A 12,185-nucleotide genomic window follows, 5' to 3' on the forward strand; every position below is an offset into this window, starting at 1 on the left:
GTTTCAGGTAAAGTGAATGAGAAAATAATGCAAAACTAAACAATTTTTTGAGTGATCTGCTATTTCAAGCATGACCCTTTAAAGACTAGGTTCTGAAACACTTCTTTTAGCAGTGTCTCCATTTGTCCCCCTTCTGATCAGAAGAGAAAGAGCCTGTCTTCTGGTGTCAAAATTACAAATTTTGATGAGGAAGTGAGCAGTGCCATTGTCCTTCCAGTTTTCTTTCTTTGTGCTGAATTTCTTTCGATACTCGGAGAGTAACTGGATGAACTTTTAATGGGGTTGGGGGACAAAAGTTTTCTTAATGACAAGGATGTAATTTCCAATTGCACTTGTTTGAAGAGAGCATAAGGACTAGTTAGAGGTGACAGATAGCTGTTCAGGTGATTTTACTATAATAGACATTGTGAGCTGGAAAAGTCAAAGGAGAGACAAACCTTGAGATTCATTGCAAGCACAGAGAAATTAGAAAGCATTATCTATATTAAAGCCATATCAGGATTACATAGCATTTAGACTTACAACCTATTAGTTTTACTTTGCCCTCCAGTCTTGAAATAAATTTATCCACAAGTTAAGCACCAACTGTGTGTTTATTTTTGTTAAAATGTTTTTATAAGCCTAACATCCTTTAAAAATTAAAAGTTACTACAAACAGGAAAGCATACAAGCAAACATAAAAACATCAAGTCCCTAACTATAGTGTGGTTTTGTGTTAAGATGGCAGAACTTTAATTTTCACACAGTATTCTTTTAAGTTACAACCCAGGGTAAACAGTCCACTTATCATCTCACAAGGAATACACCTTGGGAAGTCTTCTTAGCTTTGCTATCTTGGTTGTGCCCAATCTGGATTGGGGATGGGTTATCCAGAAAGAACAAGGCTTGTAGCAGGGGAAGAAGGATCTGTCTTTTCCTAATTAGTAATGTGGTGTGTTTCTTTTCCTGGGAGTAATATTCTCAGGGGCACACTCATTTCCCTTACTGAGTGAAAAACAAGCCTGGACTGATGTGTTCCCATGTGTACAGTTGCAGGACCATGGCTGATCCTGGGCCCAGAAGCAGGATCCACTGCTCCATGAGTCTCACCTGCTCCCTGCTCATTGTGGGAATATGCTATGTGTCTCCTGTTTTCTGCCACAGTCAGACAGACCTGCTGACTCTTAACCAAGCCGATCCGCAGTGCTGGGAGTCCTCCTCCATCCTCCTCCTGGAGATGCGGAAGCCTCGTGTTTCTAACACTGTCTCTGGCTTTTGGGATTTTATGATCTACCTGAAGTCATCTGAGAACTTGAAGCACGGGGCACTGTTTTGGGATCTGGCCCAACTCTTCTGGGACATCTATGTAGACTGTGTCCTCTCCAGGAACCATGGCTTAGGAAGGAGAGAATTGACTGGAGAAGAAGAGAAAGTCTCGAAAGTGCTGACGAGACATTCAGGGATTAAACAAGGTGCATAGTCCTGTCCTGTTGAATCTATCTCTCAAGGGTGAATGTGCTAATGTGTGAGGTAGAGGGAAAGGGCTCTAGGGAGAGCCAATATCTCACTTGGATCTTTAAAGGGGTGGATGTAAAGAGGGCTCAAATAACAGAATAGCCGCTCATGTCAACATGCTTGATTCACTCTAGAACTTCATGTGAAAATGAAAGGTTGTTAGGAATAGAAAGAAGGAAAGAAAGAGAGTAGAAAAGAAAGAGAGAAGGAAAGAAAGAAAGAAGGAAAGAAAGAAAGAAGGAAAGAAAGAAAGAGAGAGAGAAAGAAAGCGAGAAAGAAAGCGAGAAAGAAAGCAAGAGACTGAATGTAAAAATTGCAATGTATAGGTGTAAAGCTTGCTCTAAAATGAAGACAATTTGTATTGTTAACTCAAATATAACTTGGTGTTTCCTTGGTGTGGGACTAATAAGACATAAATAGGAGCTGAGAGGGGGGAAATGTTTGCAGCACGGCAATTCTCACACCCTTTAAAGTAAAAACAAAACACTGCTCTCATGCAAATGAAGAGATATCTTGAGAAATAGTTAATGGATGATGTCAGGAGCAAGAATACCACCTAACCTATATTTATACTTTGTTGCCGTTTGAATGAATCATAAATAAGCAATTAATTCATATTAAGTTATTAATTTTTAATAAGTTGTGTAATGGCTTTTTTTTCACTGCCGTAAATACTATATAGTAGTTCAAACCTAGTCCTCTCTAGAGGTCTAGCAGGAATGTCCCATTTATAAAATTAGAGTGTGAGGGAGTAAGTTATGAGAGATACCTGTGCCATAACCATACAGTTTTTCTTCCTTCTTGGGTGTTCTTTCCATCAATAAATTTCCAAATGTAGTAGCAAGGGTCATCTAGGTGTAGTTAGAATTATTTATGCACTGGTGGAAAATCAAGGCATAACTAATTTTTACTAGTGAATATTTAATCGTGAGCATTGTTATATGTCTCCAAAATGGTTCAATTGGGAAAAAATATTTGTCAATAACTGTTCCACAGTGAAGATTTTTTTGGAGCACTTCTAAAATACATAGTTTGTCTTAACCTCAGTACCTAAAAAATCCCTCATGATTTGCTGAGCCAAGAAACTGGATAATTCTCTACTACTATTTATATACATAGGAATAACATTATATCAGCATTGACTAATAAGAACCATATATTTTCTTCTTCTGAAGCCTGCTGATGTTGGTTTGTAAGGCTTCATTCAGTCCCATCAGAGGAGGCTGTTTAACTTAAGATACCACCGTGTTCTGTGTTTTTAAATCCTGTGTTCATTTTCCACAAGTATAAGAAATGTCTCCAGAATAAATGAATGAAACATGAAAAGAATTATGCCTCCAAAACTTCTGAAAGTCACTCTCGGCTCTTTCCTGGAGAGTTGAGATGGCCTCAGCTGCTCTGCAAACTTTAGAAAAAGTTGATTTGCAAATAGCTCAGTAGCAGAAGCCAATGTTTCCTTTTATTAAAGTTATTTTAATGTTTTGCACAAGCAATTGTTTGAAGATCAGGAAATGAGATTTTCCATTTGGTTGGTCTAACCACAGTAAGATGGAGTTTTGGGTCAAGGAGATACATGTTGGGAAGTTAAATAGTTACAGGAACACTGTGGCTTCCTCTCAGGAAGCCTCATTCAGTCTCGAGTGCTTCAGGCAGGCTCTGGATGTACCAGGGTGGATCCTCTGGTTAGTTTTGCTTTTGTTCCAGGGGATGGAGTGCTATAAAGTTGGAATGAAGGTGAGGTTGAAGAGGTGTTTGTCCCCATAGTTCTCAGGGAAATCATAGCATAGGGCAAAAAGACATAGCTAAAATTACTGTATACGTAATACACAAAGAGCTCTTGTTCCTATGACTTTAAAATAAATTACTTTAAAGTCACTTATGAAATCTTCCTATGAATCATGCTTAGCTAAAATATGTGACCCATGAGATGCTGTAAATAGTATATCACATTTATTAATATTACATCAACAAATATAAAAACAAGAGACATCAAGTCAATATGGAACCCTAGGAAAGTCAATTAGTGTAGGTTCTTATTCCTTTCATCAGGAAAGGGAGGCTATGGAGAGAAATTGGTGGATCACAATGTCTCTTCTTGTTCTTCATTTGTTTGAATGTTCTGAGATTCTGTGAAAGGCCCTAACTCTGGAGACAATTGGGAAAAAGCTTTACCCCCAAAATAGGTGACTGAGCTGAGTGATGACCATGACACCACTGCTGTTTATAACAGTAATAAGCAGGGACAGAAGTCACACATGAGAGCTCTAAAAATTCTAAGAGCTGCAGATGACATCATGAGGAAATATTCTAAAGATTACTTTTGATCTAGAAAAACATACTGACTAGTAGCCAAATCCTGGTGCCTTTTTAGGAAGCTCTAAATATGATAAGAGTTTGAGAAGAGATAGATGGGAAGATGAAGAGAGGAGGAGAGATGAAAGATGGGAGTGGGGGAGAGAGAGAGAGAGAGAGAGAGAGAGAGAGAGAGAGAGAGAGAGAGAGAGAGATTAATTGGTTGGTTGGTTTGTTGGTTGTTTGGTGTTTGGTTGGTTGGTTGGTTGGTTGGTTGACTTAGGGCAGTATAAAGTTAACCCACAAGCAGGAAATAGCAGAGTTCACTCAGAAAGCACTAAAGACTTCTAAAATAAAGACTTCTGAAAATAAAAAGATTTTATGGCACAATATCATCTGTGTAAAAGTAATACCCTCTCCCTACGGGAGGTTTTGCTTTGCCAAGAAATGGGGGCATGGTAGAATCTGCATTTTTGGGGCTGACAGTTTAAATGTTCTAGAAACATTATGAGTTTAGAGTGTTTTTGTGGTGAAAAAAGTTAAAATTTAGGTTTACAATCTGATGACATTTGTGATAAGTGTCTAACAACTTTTTATAGTTCTTATTTTTTTTAGACTGAAAACATTGCTTCCACTACACAAACAGATCTTTCAATGCTTTTGGCTTTCCTCTTCGCTGAAGAAGTTTTCTAAGCCATATATTCTGTAAACACCCATCTGTAAGTTGATTGTCAGGAAGTGTCATGAAGTGCAGCCGTTGCTGTTGTACCAGACTCTTCATTCCAGTATCCTTTACCAAAAATATAGAGATAATCCGTATGTCCTCAATGGAGTAGTAGTTAAACAATATTATTTATAAAGAATGTGGAAATAATCCATATGAGCACAATAGGGTAAGAGTGAAACAAGTTATGGAGTAAGCACGGAGTGAGGCCAGCATTGCCTCTGGAAGGTTAAATTCTTGGTGGTTTAAAGTGTTTGCTTTAGGTTCCTGTAGTAAACATGATACAATGACTCTCTAAAACTTAAAAATCACATGCCTAAAAATCCATAATTTACACATATTATAAATAACAATAATTTGTGTTATATAGGTTATATAAGTTAAATTCACAAGACAGAAAGTACTGTAAATACAATGTTACATGTATGTTCTAACTATATGTAGAATTGTGAGAGTAGCGTAGCAAAAATGTCAATCCTTTCATGTAAGCAGAACAACAAACCAAACTGTGATGAAGAGACCTTATGAAGTTCCTTTTCTCTATTTTCAGGTGCATATTCTCAGCTCCTTAGAACCCTTTTCTTAAAGAAAAAAGAATTGATTGAAGAGTTGACAAGCATGCAAACGCAAAGGCGGGGCTCAAGGTTCACAGGAAAAAAGAAGCTGGAAGTAAAGAGAAAATAAAGCTACTTTCAGAGCTAACTTGATCTTGCAACTGAGAGAGAGAGAGAGAGAGAGAGAGAGAGAGAGAGAGAGAGAGAGAGAGAGAGAGAATATTTTCCTATCAACCATTTATGTATTTTAAGTGGTGTAAATGTCCAGAGATGAATACCATGTCAAATTCTCTAAGAATCCTATTTTCAGCATCTTGATCATTAGCTGGACTCTTCTCATGGTAATAACTGATTGACCACCCCACTGTCAACAGGAGCTAAAGAACTTCCAAAGATGACTGGGGATGTGGGCCTTGTCTCTTTAGAGTTTGATACTTTGCCTGGCAGCATGGATGAACTAGAGGGCCACACATTTAGCTAGCATAAGCCACACAAATCACAAGCCATTAACTGCTGCATGGCTTATGAAACCGGTGTGAAAGGAATGTACGCATGAATGAGATTGCTGATGGTCTGCAATTCTCAGCCTCGTCTGAGAGAATAGTTTTGAATATGGAATGAAGAAAAACACCACAGGGGAATAAAACATTCATCTAATGAAAACAAAATTAATAAAAGCTTTGGCTCCCAACTGATGTTATTGGATTCTCTTTATTTGAATCTTTAATATTAGCATGAACCGTGTCCAAACTCTAATAAGGTAGCATAATTATCTTTCAATTATGTATTTGCTGTTTGATTAAATATTAAAGCTCTATAAGTGGTTATACTTTGCGCTGAAAAGCAAAATAAAACGAAAGTGAACAAGATACAAGAAAAACCTGTCAATACTTTTTTTTTACTGAAAAAAAAAAAAAAAAGATCAGCCTACATGAGATTTGCCCAAGCAGAGCCCAGGCAATCAATGCATGTGAGAGCTAGTCATGACACTATTTTTTACCTTAAATTAGTCTCACATTTATAACCCTTCTCTTAAAGCTTGACAAATTGTGAAGTTTAGATATACTAGCAATTAGCCTCAAGAAAAGTTTGCTGATTTGGGGCCATCTTCTAACTGGAAAAGTTGTCTAGAGAGTATCAGAAGATGAACTTTCATTGGGGGATTAGCGGGGAACGCAGAGGCAAACTGTCTGTACACAACTCTCTAGTATCAGTAATTTGGGATTTACAACACATCCTGTTTTCTAGTCTAAGGGGTTTCATCCAATTCTTTGAATCAGTTAGAATAGATTCTTACTTCTAACAAACCAAGGACCGCAACTCTTCTTCTCTTCTCCCCCTACGCTGTATTCCATACAGGAGCTCAAGGTTTTCATTTCTTTCCATAAACGTTTGGGACATGAATGTTACTGGTGCTGGGGGCTGCCTTGTCTAGGTAGAACACGAGTGAACCAAGCAAGATTTGAGCACAGGGTTCAAATGCGGCATGAGGGGCTCTTTGTGCCTTTAGAAGCTAAAGGGTATTCAGCATAGTAGGGCTGCAGTCCAGTGAAGTGTATTCAGCACAGTAGGGCTGCAGTCCAATGAAGTGTGGGCATGGACATTTAAATCCATACAACTTTTAGGCATCACAGATTTTTTTTTTCTTTCATCCTTTGCAGCCATTTAAAAAATATCCATTTTTATCTCATAGCCAGTTCAAAACAGGCAGTGGGTTGCTATAATGAGCTGACCTACTCTGTAGTGTTACTTATCAAGATTGTAAGTAAAGGCTCTGGAATGATTCGAGAAGGAAAGTGATTATATTAAGTGCCACTGAAAAGGAAAAAATGTAAGCATTGGGATTAGATTGAAGAGAAACAGTGTAGTCCTAGACATGTCCAGACCTGCTTCACTTTGCAGGCAGTCCTAGGAATGCCTGAGCTGTCTTTCTGTAACATAGCTTAAATACCAAAGTGTTGGAGTCATGACACTGTGTATTGAGAGAAATGCATGATTAGTGTCTGAAGTATAGATTCAGGCACAGGGTTCGAAGTCAGCATGAAGGGAGGGCTAGCTGAAGGACTGTGGAAGTCATCTGCCCTCTTTGTGCCTGTAGAAGCTAAAGACTCCTTAGGTTTGTTATGAGAATTAAATATATAAATAAACAAAAGATGCTTAGAAATAAAGTGTGCTAATGACAAAAAGATGTTAGATACTATCCTGATTATCAATATAAACATCAATGATAACAATTCAACCCAAGGGGAAAGAACCCATATAAGTGTTTGGTAAAACTCATCCAACACAGGGTTTTTAGAAAGACACATTTTCAAAAAAATGTTTGAGCTACTTGTTGATTTAGATATGATTGTAAGGAATGGTACAGAGACATTAATGTACAATACAGGTTGTCCAATTTCCCTCAGTAGAAATATCTTTCATAACTATACAACATCCCAATTAAAAAATGAACACTGGCATTTTAAACAGCTTTCACGTGTGTGTGTGTGTGGTGGATTTTCTAAATATATTGTTTAACAGAAGCATCAGATAGAGAACTGGGTCATCAATTCAGTATTACAAATGTCGTTTGAAGGCTGTTGTTTACATCTATATAGATCACACAATTGAGTAATACCACCAATATGGAGAGAGTGGCTGCCTGATAGAAACTCAACCACCAGGACCTGCTGGTCTCTTTTAACCCCTCTGCCTTTCTTCACCCTCAAAGTTTTATTCAATATAGAAGAACTAAGATAGCTGAGTAGGGAAGTTAAGTAAATAACCAAAACATAAGTTTGTACCCTCCACTTAAACCCTTTAGAGATACGATGAAGGCTTACTTCTTTAAAATTTAGATTCTGAAAAAGGTTTTGCCATCACACCAAGGGGCCTTTGAGTCTGGATTCTTTTTCACTCCAAGTGGGCAAGGTGATTTGATCCACAAGGGCAGAGAAGGCCCTGCACACCTGCTCGGCTCTACCATACAGCTCCATGTCCATCAAAGGCTGCAGACCTGAAACCAACACAGAGAGAAGACATTTAGGAAAATACTATCTTGGATTCTGAAGATCTATGTGGCTACAGCTCTGGCTCACAGAGAAGAATCAGATTCCATCTTCCATTCATTCCTGAAGATGCTGCTCTTTCCCTCAACAGAGAAGATAACCAGTACTTAACTTACTATGATGGAACTACAGTTCCATCCCAGCTGCTGGAATAAACCTGTGAAATCAGAAGCCTACTCCAGAGGGTTGTCATAGAAATGCCATTGTATCATAATGCCCTAAAGACTGTTGAACCACCTTGCTCACCACTCCCCAACACAAGAGTGGGTCCAGCCTATGAATCTGCTTCTGAATATCCAGGTGACTCTGGAGCAGCTGACTAGAGAGAATATGGCTATATTCTGAGACCACCTCCCTGCAGCTAGTAGTAGAGACTCCGTCAGAAAGCCACAACTAGTCAAAATGCAGAGAATGCAGTTGTGAGGAGCCCAACCTAATGGATACATGATATAGTACAACCCCTATCTATACCTAAGGCTCAAAGAACATCAAGGAAAAGGAAAATTGTGAGAGACAGAGGATCAGAACATTTGTTGTATAATAGTGTCTTCTATATATGACAGAGAAGTGCATCCATGGAATCGCAACAATATGGCCGCCTTGTTTAAGACCTGAGCAATAGCAGCACCAGCTAAAATGCCAATGTGCATGGGGGAAATCTCATAGGGCCCCACCTCTAGATGAAGAGCTTCAAGCAATTAATGACTACTGACTGAGCAAGGGAGACTCAGTCTTCCCCAGGAATGAGCCCCCCTAACGTTATCAAATATCAACTGGTCAATCCCATACATACAAAACCATACACATAAAGGAACACTATGGAGTTAGTGAGATGTGCTTATACATTTGTCCATGTAATATATAGTAACATTAATAATAAGAAAAAGAGGCCATGAATCTGAGGGGTGGGGAAGGGGCTGGAAGTGGTTATGGAAGGGATCAGAGAGATGAGACAAATTTAATTTTAAAAAGGTTTTAGTGTGTTTCCCCACGATCTGTTGTGTTGTAAAACTAACAGAACTTGGCAGCTGTTGTTTAAAACTTTGATGTGTATAATCTTTAAAACAAAAGCTTTTATTTTTAAGAAATCTGTTCTTATTTACATTTAAACATCCCCTAACATGTTGAAGAAGTAAAGACACATACGTGTAGATAATTTTTCAAAACAAACTATCCTAAACTGTTAAGAATGATTATCTGTAAGAGACAGCGTGAGTGATGGCCATGCTAATTAACTCACTTTTAGAAAAGTCCTGTTATTTTGGCATTTTAATTTACAGTCAACACAGGACATGACAAGTTCATAGAATGAAGACTCAGAAAATCCTTCTGCTAGTGTCAAGGCTCAATTGCAGCCATATCGGCACTATTTTCTGTGGGATACAAGATGAGTACAAACTCATTATTCTATGAATCGTCTTCCACTGCTCCAGACATACAAGAACTTGGAACAAAGCATTCCAATTGCCTGACTAAAATCCTTTTTCCAGTAGACAACCAACATTAACCAGCATGGTTAAAAAGAGTAACTTAAAATCATATCTATTGAATTGTTTGTGGATATGTGTGTGTATGCATGTATTTGTGCACACATGTGTATGCACACACATGTGAGTCTGTGCATGCATGTGTGAGTATGCATCTCAGCACACATGTAGGACAGTGGACAACCTGTAGGATTCAGTCCTTTCCTTCCACCAGGTTCCAGGGATGGGATTCAGACCATAAGTCTAGGTGGCAGGCTTGTTGACCTCATTAACCATCTTCCCCCATCCCCAATGAAAACTTTCATAGAGTGATTCAGAAATGGGACAGCAGTATCCACTTCATACTCAAGAGGTTGTTTTTCTTGTTCTTGTAAGCTCCTTCAAAAATCTGTTTCAAAAATAGCTAAAGATATGACTCAAGAATCCAGTCCTCTCCCTTCTCCTTGCTCTGTACTTATAACACACACACACACACACACATTCCACACGGTCATACACATGTGTGCATGCATGCCTACACATGCACATACATATGTACATGTTCACACACATACAATGTGTGTACATCTATGTACACATAACCATGCACACACACACACACACACACACACACACACACACACACACACAGACCAAGTAATTGGTTATGTATTTAGGTAAAAATGTGTGTGTGAGTGTTGAAGTAATATAGTGTATAGATTAGAAACTGATCGTCCAGAGGAAATCACAATACCAAAACTATTTAGTTAAACATAATTTAAATCAGGAATGTGCCAGAAGACTATCAGAATGGTAGATGTAGAGACTCGAAACTATTGAATCATCTGATCTATGATTATTCTTCTGGAGTAAATTCTGAGATACTGAGTCCCTGTTCTTCTGATGGCATTCAAGACAACCAAGCGGATAAACGCTCCATTTCAGTATGTTGGGTATTCTATATTCCTCTTTAACATATTTATTTTCACCAAGTGACTTTTGGGCTATAATAGTTTTGGCCAGTAGTGTTATTTTTCTTTGAACATTTTGAATGCACCAGAGGGTTTATCTCTAGCTTGAGAAATGTGTTTATGGTGTCACAAGTGTCATTTTTGCCAGGTTCATAGTTTTGTTTTGTATTTGACTTCTGATGGTTTGATTATAATGTGTCTTGTCTTGTCATGGGCTCCTATGAGTTCTTCTAATTTGGGGTCTTCAGGGCCTCATTGTGGCATTCTGTTGTCTTTCCAATACTTTATGTCTGGAGCCATTGTTTCTTTGGATATGCTTTCTGGTCCTCTATTCTGCACCTAGAATGTATGTAACAGATACCATGGTCTGTTCTGCAGCATCAGTGGTCTGTTCTACAGCATCAGTGGTCTGTTCTGTGGCATAAGTGGTCATGTCTGCTCCACAGCATCCCACACTGCTCTTGGGGTTTCTTTGCTCTTCACTTTCCTCATCCAACTAACTTCAGGTGCTCTGTCTTTGACCTTGCTGAAGCTCTGTTCAGCTTGATTTTGTTTTCCATTGAATGCTTCCACTGATTTTTTTCTTTTCTCTTTCGAATTTCAAATTATCTGTTTAATCCAATACACTTTGCTTTTTGTTAAAATTTGATTCATCAATTGCCTGATTTCATCGACCATCTGACTGGCAATTTACAAACATTTTAAGTTGCTTTAGGTTATAATACGAAGTGGTGGGTTTCATTAGAAATCTTTATATACATGGCATTAAACTTTGTTGCTATTCATTTCCTTCTCTGCTTCCCTTCCTCTGCCACTCTCCACCATGCCCCTGCCCACTCCGTGTTCCCCTTTCTTGCCTCAAATAGTCCTCCCCTCCTTCTTAGACAGTCCTCCCCTCCTTCTTAGAGAGTCCTCCCCTCCTTCTTAGAGAGTCCTCCCCTCCTTCTTAGAGAGTCCTCCCCTCCTTCTTAGAGAGTTCTCCCCTCCTTCTTAGAGAGTCCTCCCCTCCTTCTTAGAGAGTCCTCCCCTCCTTCTCACGTGTGTTCTATTGTCTGGTGATCATTTTGATTCCTCTGCCAGCTAACTGATAATATTTCTTCTTTTTGAGGGTTCACTTCTGGAGCTCTGACTTGTTACTTTGACAGGACCAGGTTTCTCATCTTCTACCTCTCCATGCTAGTAACCACGCAGCCAAAAAGGAAACAAAACAAAACAAAAACAAACAAATCAAATCAAAACAAACAAACAAACAAACAAAAACCCCACAACTTCTCCTACTCTTCATTCAGTTTTATACAAGTTCTTCCTGTAATCTCATAGAAAGCCCCAGTAACAAATTCATAATATGCGTTAGGAATTTCTCAAATTTTCCTATTAGTCCAAGCTTCTGTTTTTGTTGTTAAAAACCTTGGATATAAGATACAAGTTGCAAAACACATGAAACTCAAGAAGAATGAAGACCAAAGTGTGGACACTTTGCCGCTTCTTAGAATTGGGAACAAAACACCCATGGAAGGAGTTACAGAGACAAAGTTTGGAGCTGAGATGAAAGGATGGACCATCTAGAGACTGCCATATCCAGGGATCCATCCCATAATCAGCCTCCAAACACAGACACCATTGCATACGCCAGC

The 12,185-nt window shown here is 38.6% G+C and overlaps 2 protein-coding genes across 2 annotated transcripts in view; one reads left to right on the forward strand and one right to left on the reverse strand.

The window, feature by feature from the left end:
* Window positions 1-203: 203 nt before the first annotated feature.
* The window catches only part of Dytn (dystrotelin), a 70,301-nt gene continuing 58,319 nt past the window's right edge, over window positions 204-12,185 (reverse strand). Inside the window, exons 15-16 of the mRNA XM_021173354.2 lie at window positions 7,890-8,062; window positions 204-411 (exon numbers count right to left, since the gene is read on the reverse strand). Of these exons, the coding sequence (XP_021029013.1) occupies window positions 7,926-8,062 (137 nt within the window). The 3' untranslated portion in view covers window positions 204-411; window positions 7,890-7,925. The remainder of the gene's footprint in view (window positions 412-7,889; window positions 8,063-12,185) is intronic.
* Window positions 1,040-5,755, forward strand: Fam237a (family with sequence similarity 237 member A). Its single transcript, XM_021173361.2, has 2 exons — window positions 1,040-1,451; window positions 5,061-5,755. Exons 1-2 carry the CDS (start codon window positions 1,040-1,042, stop codon window positions 5,192-5,194), a joined length of 546 nt encoding a protein of 181 aa, XP_021029020.1. The 3' UTR covers window positions 5,195-5,755.

Source organism: Mus caroli, chromosome 1 (genome assembly GCF_900094665.2).
Source record: "Mus caroli chromosome 1, CAROLI_EIJ_v1.1, whole genome shotgun sequence".
Lineage (NCBI taxonomy): Eukaryota > Metazoa > Chordata > Mammalia > Rodentia > Muridae > Mus > Mus caroli.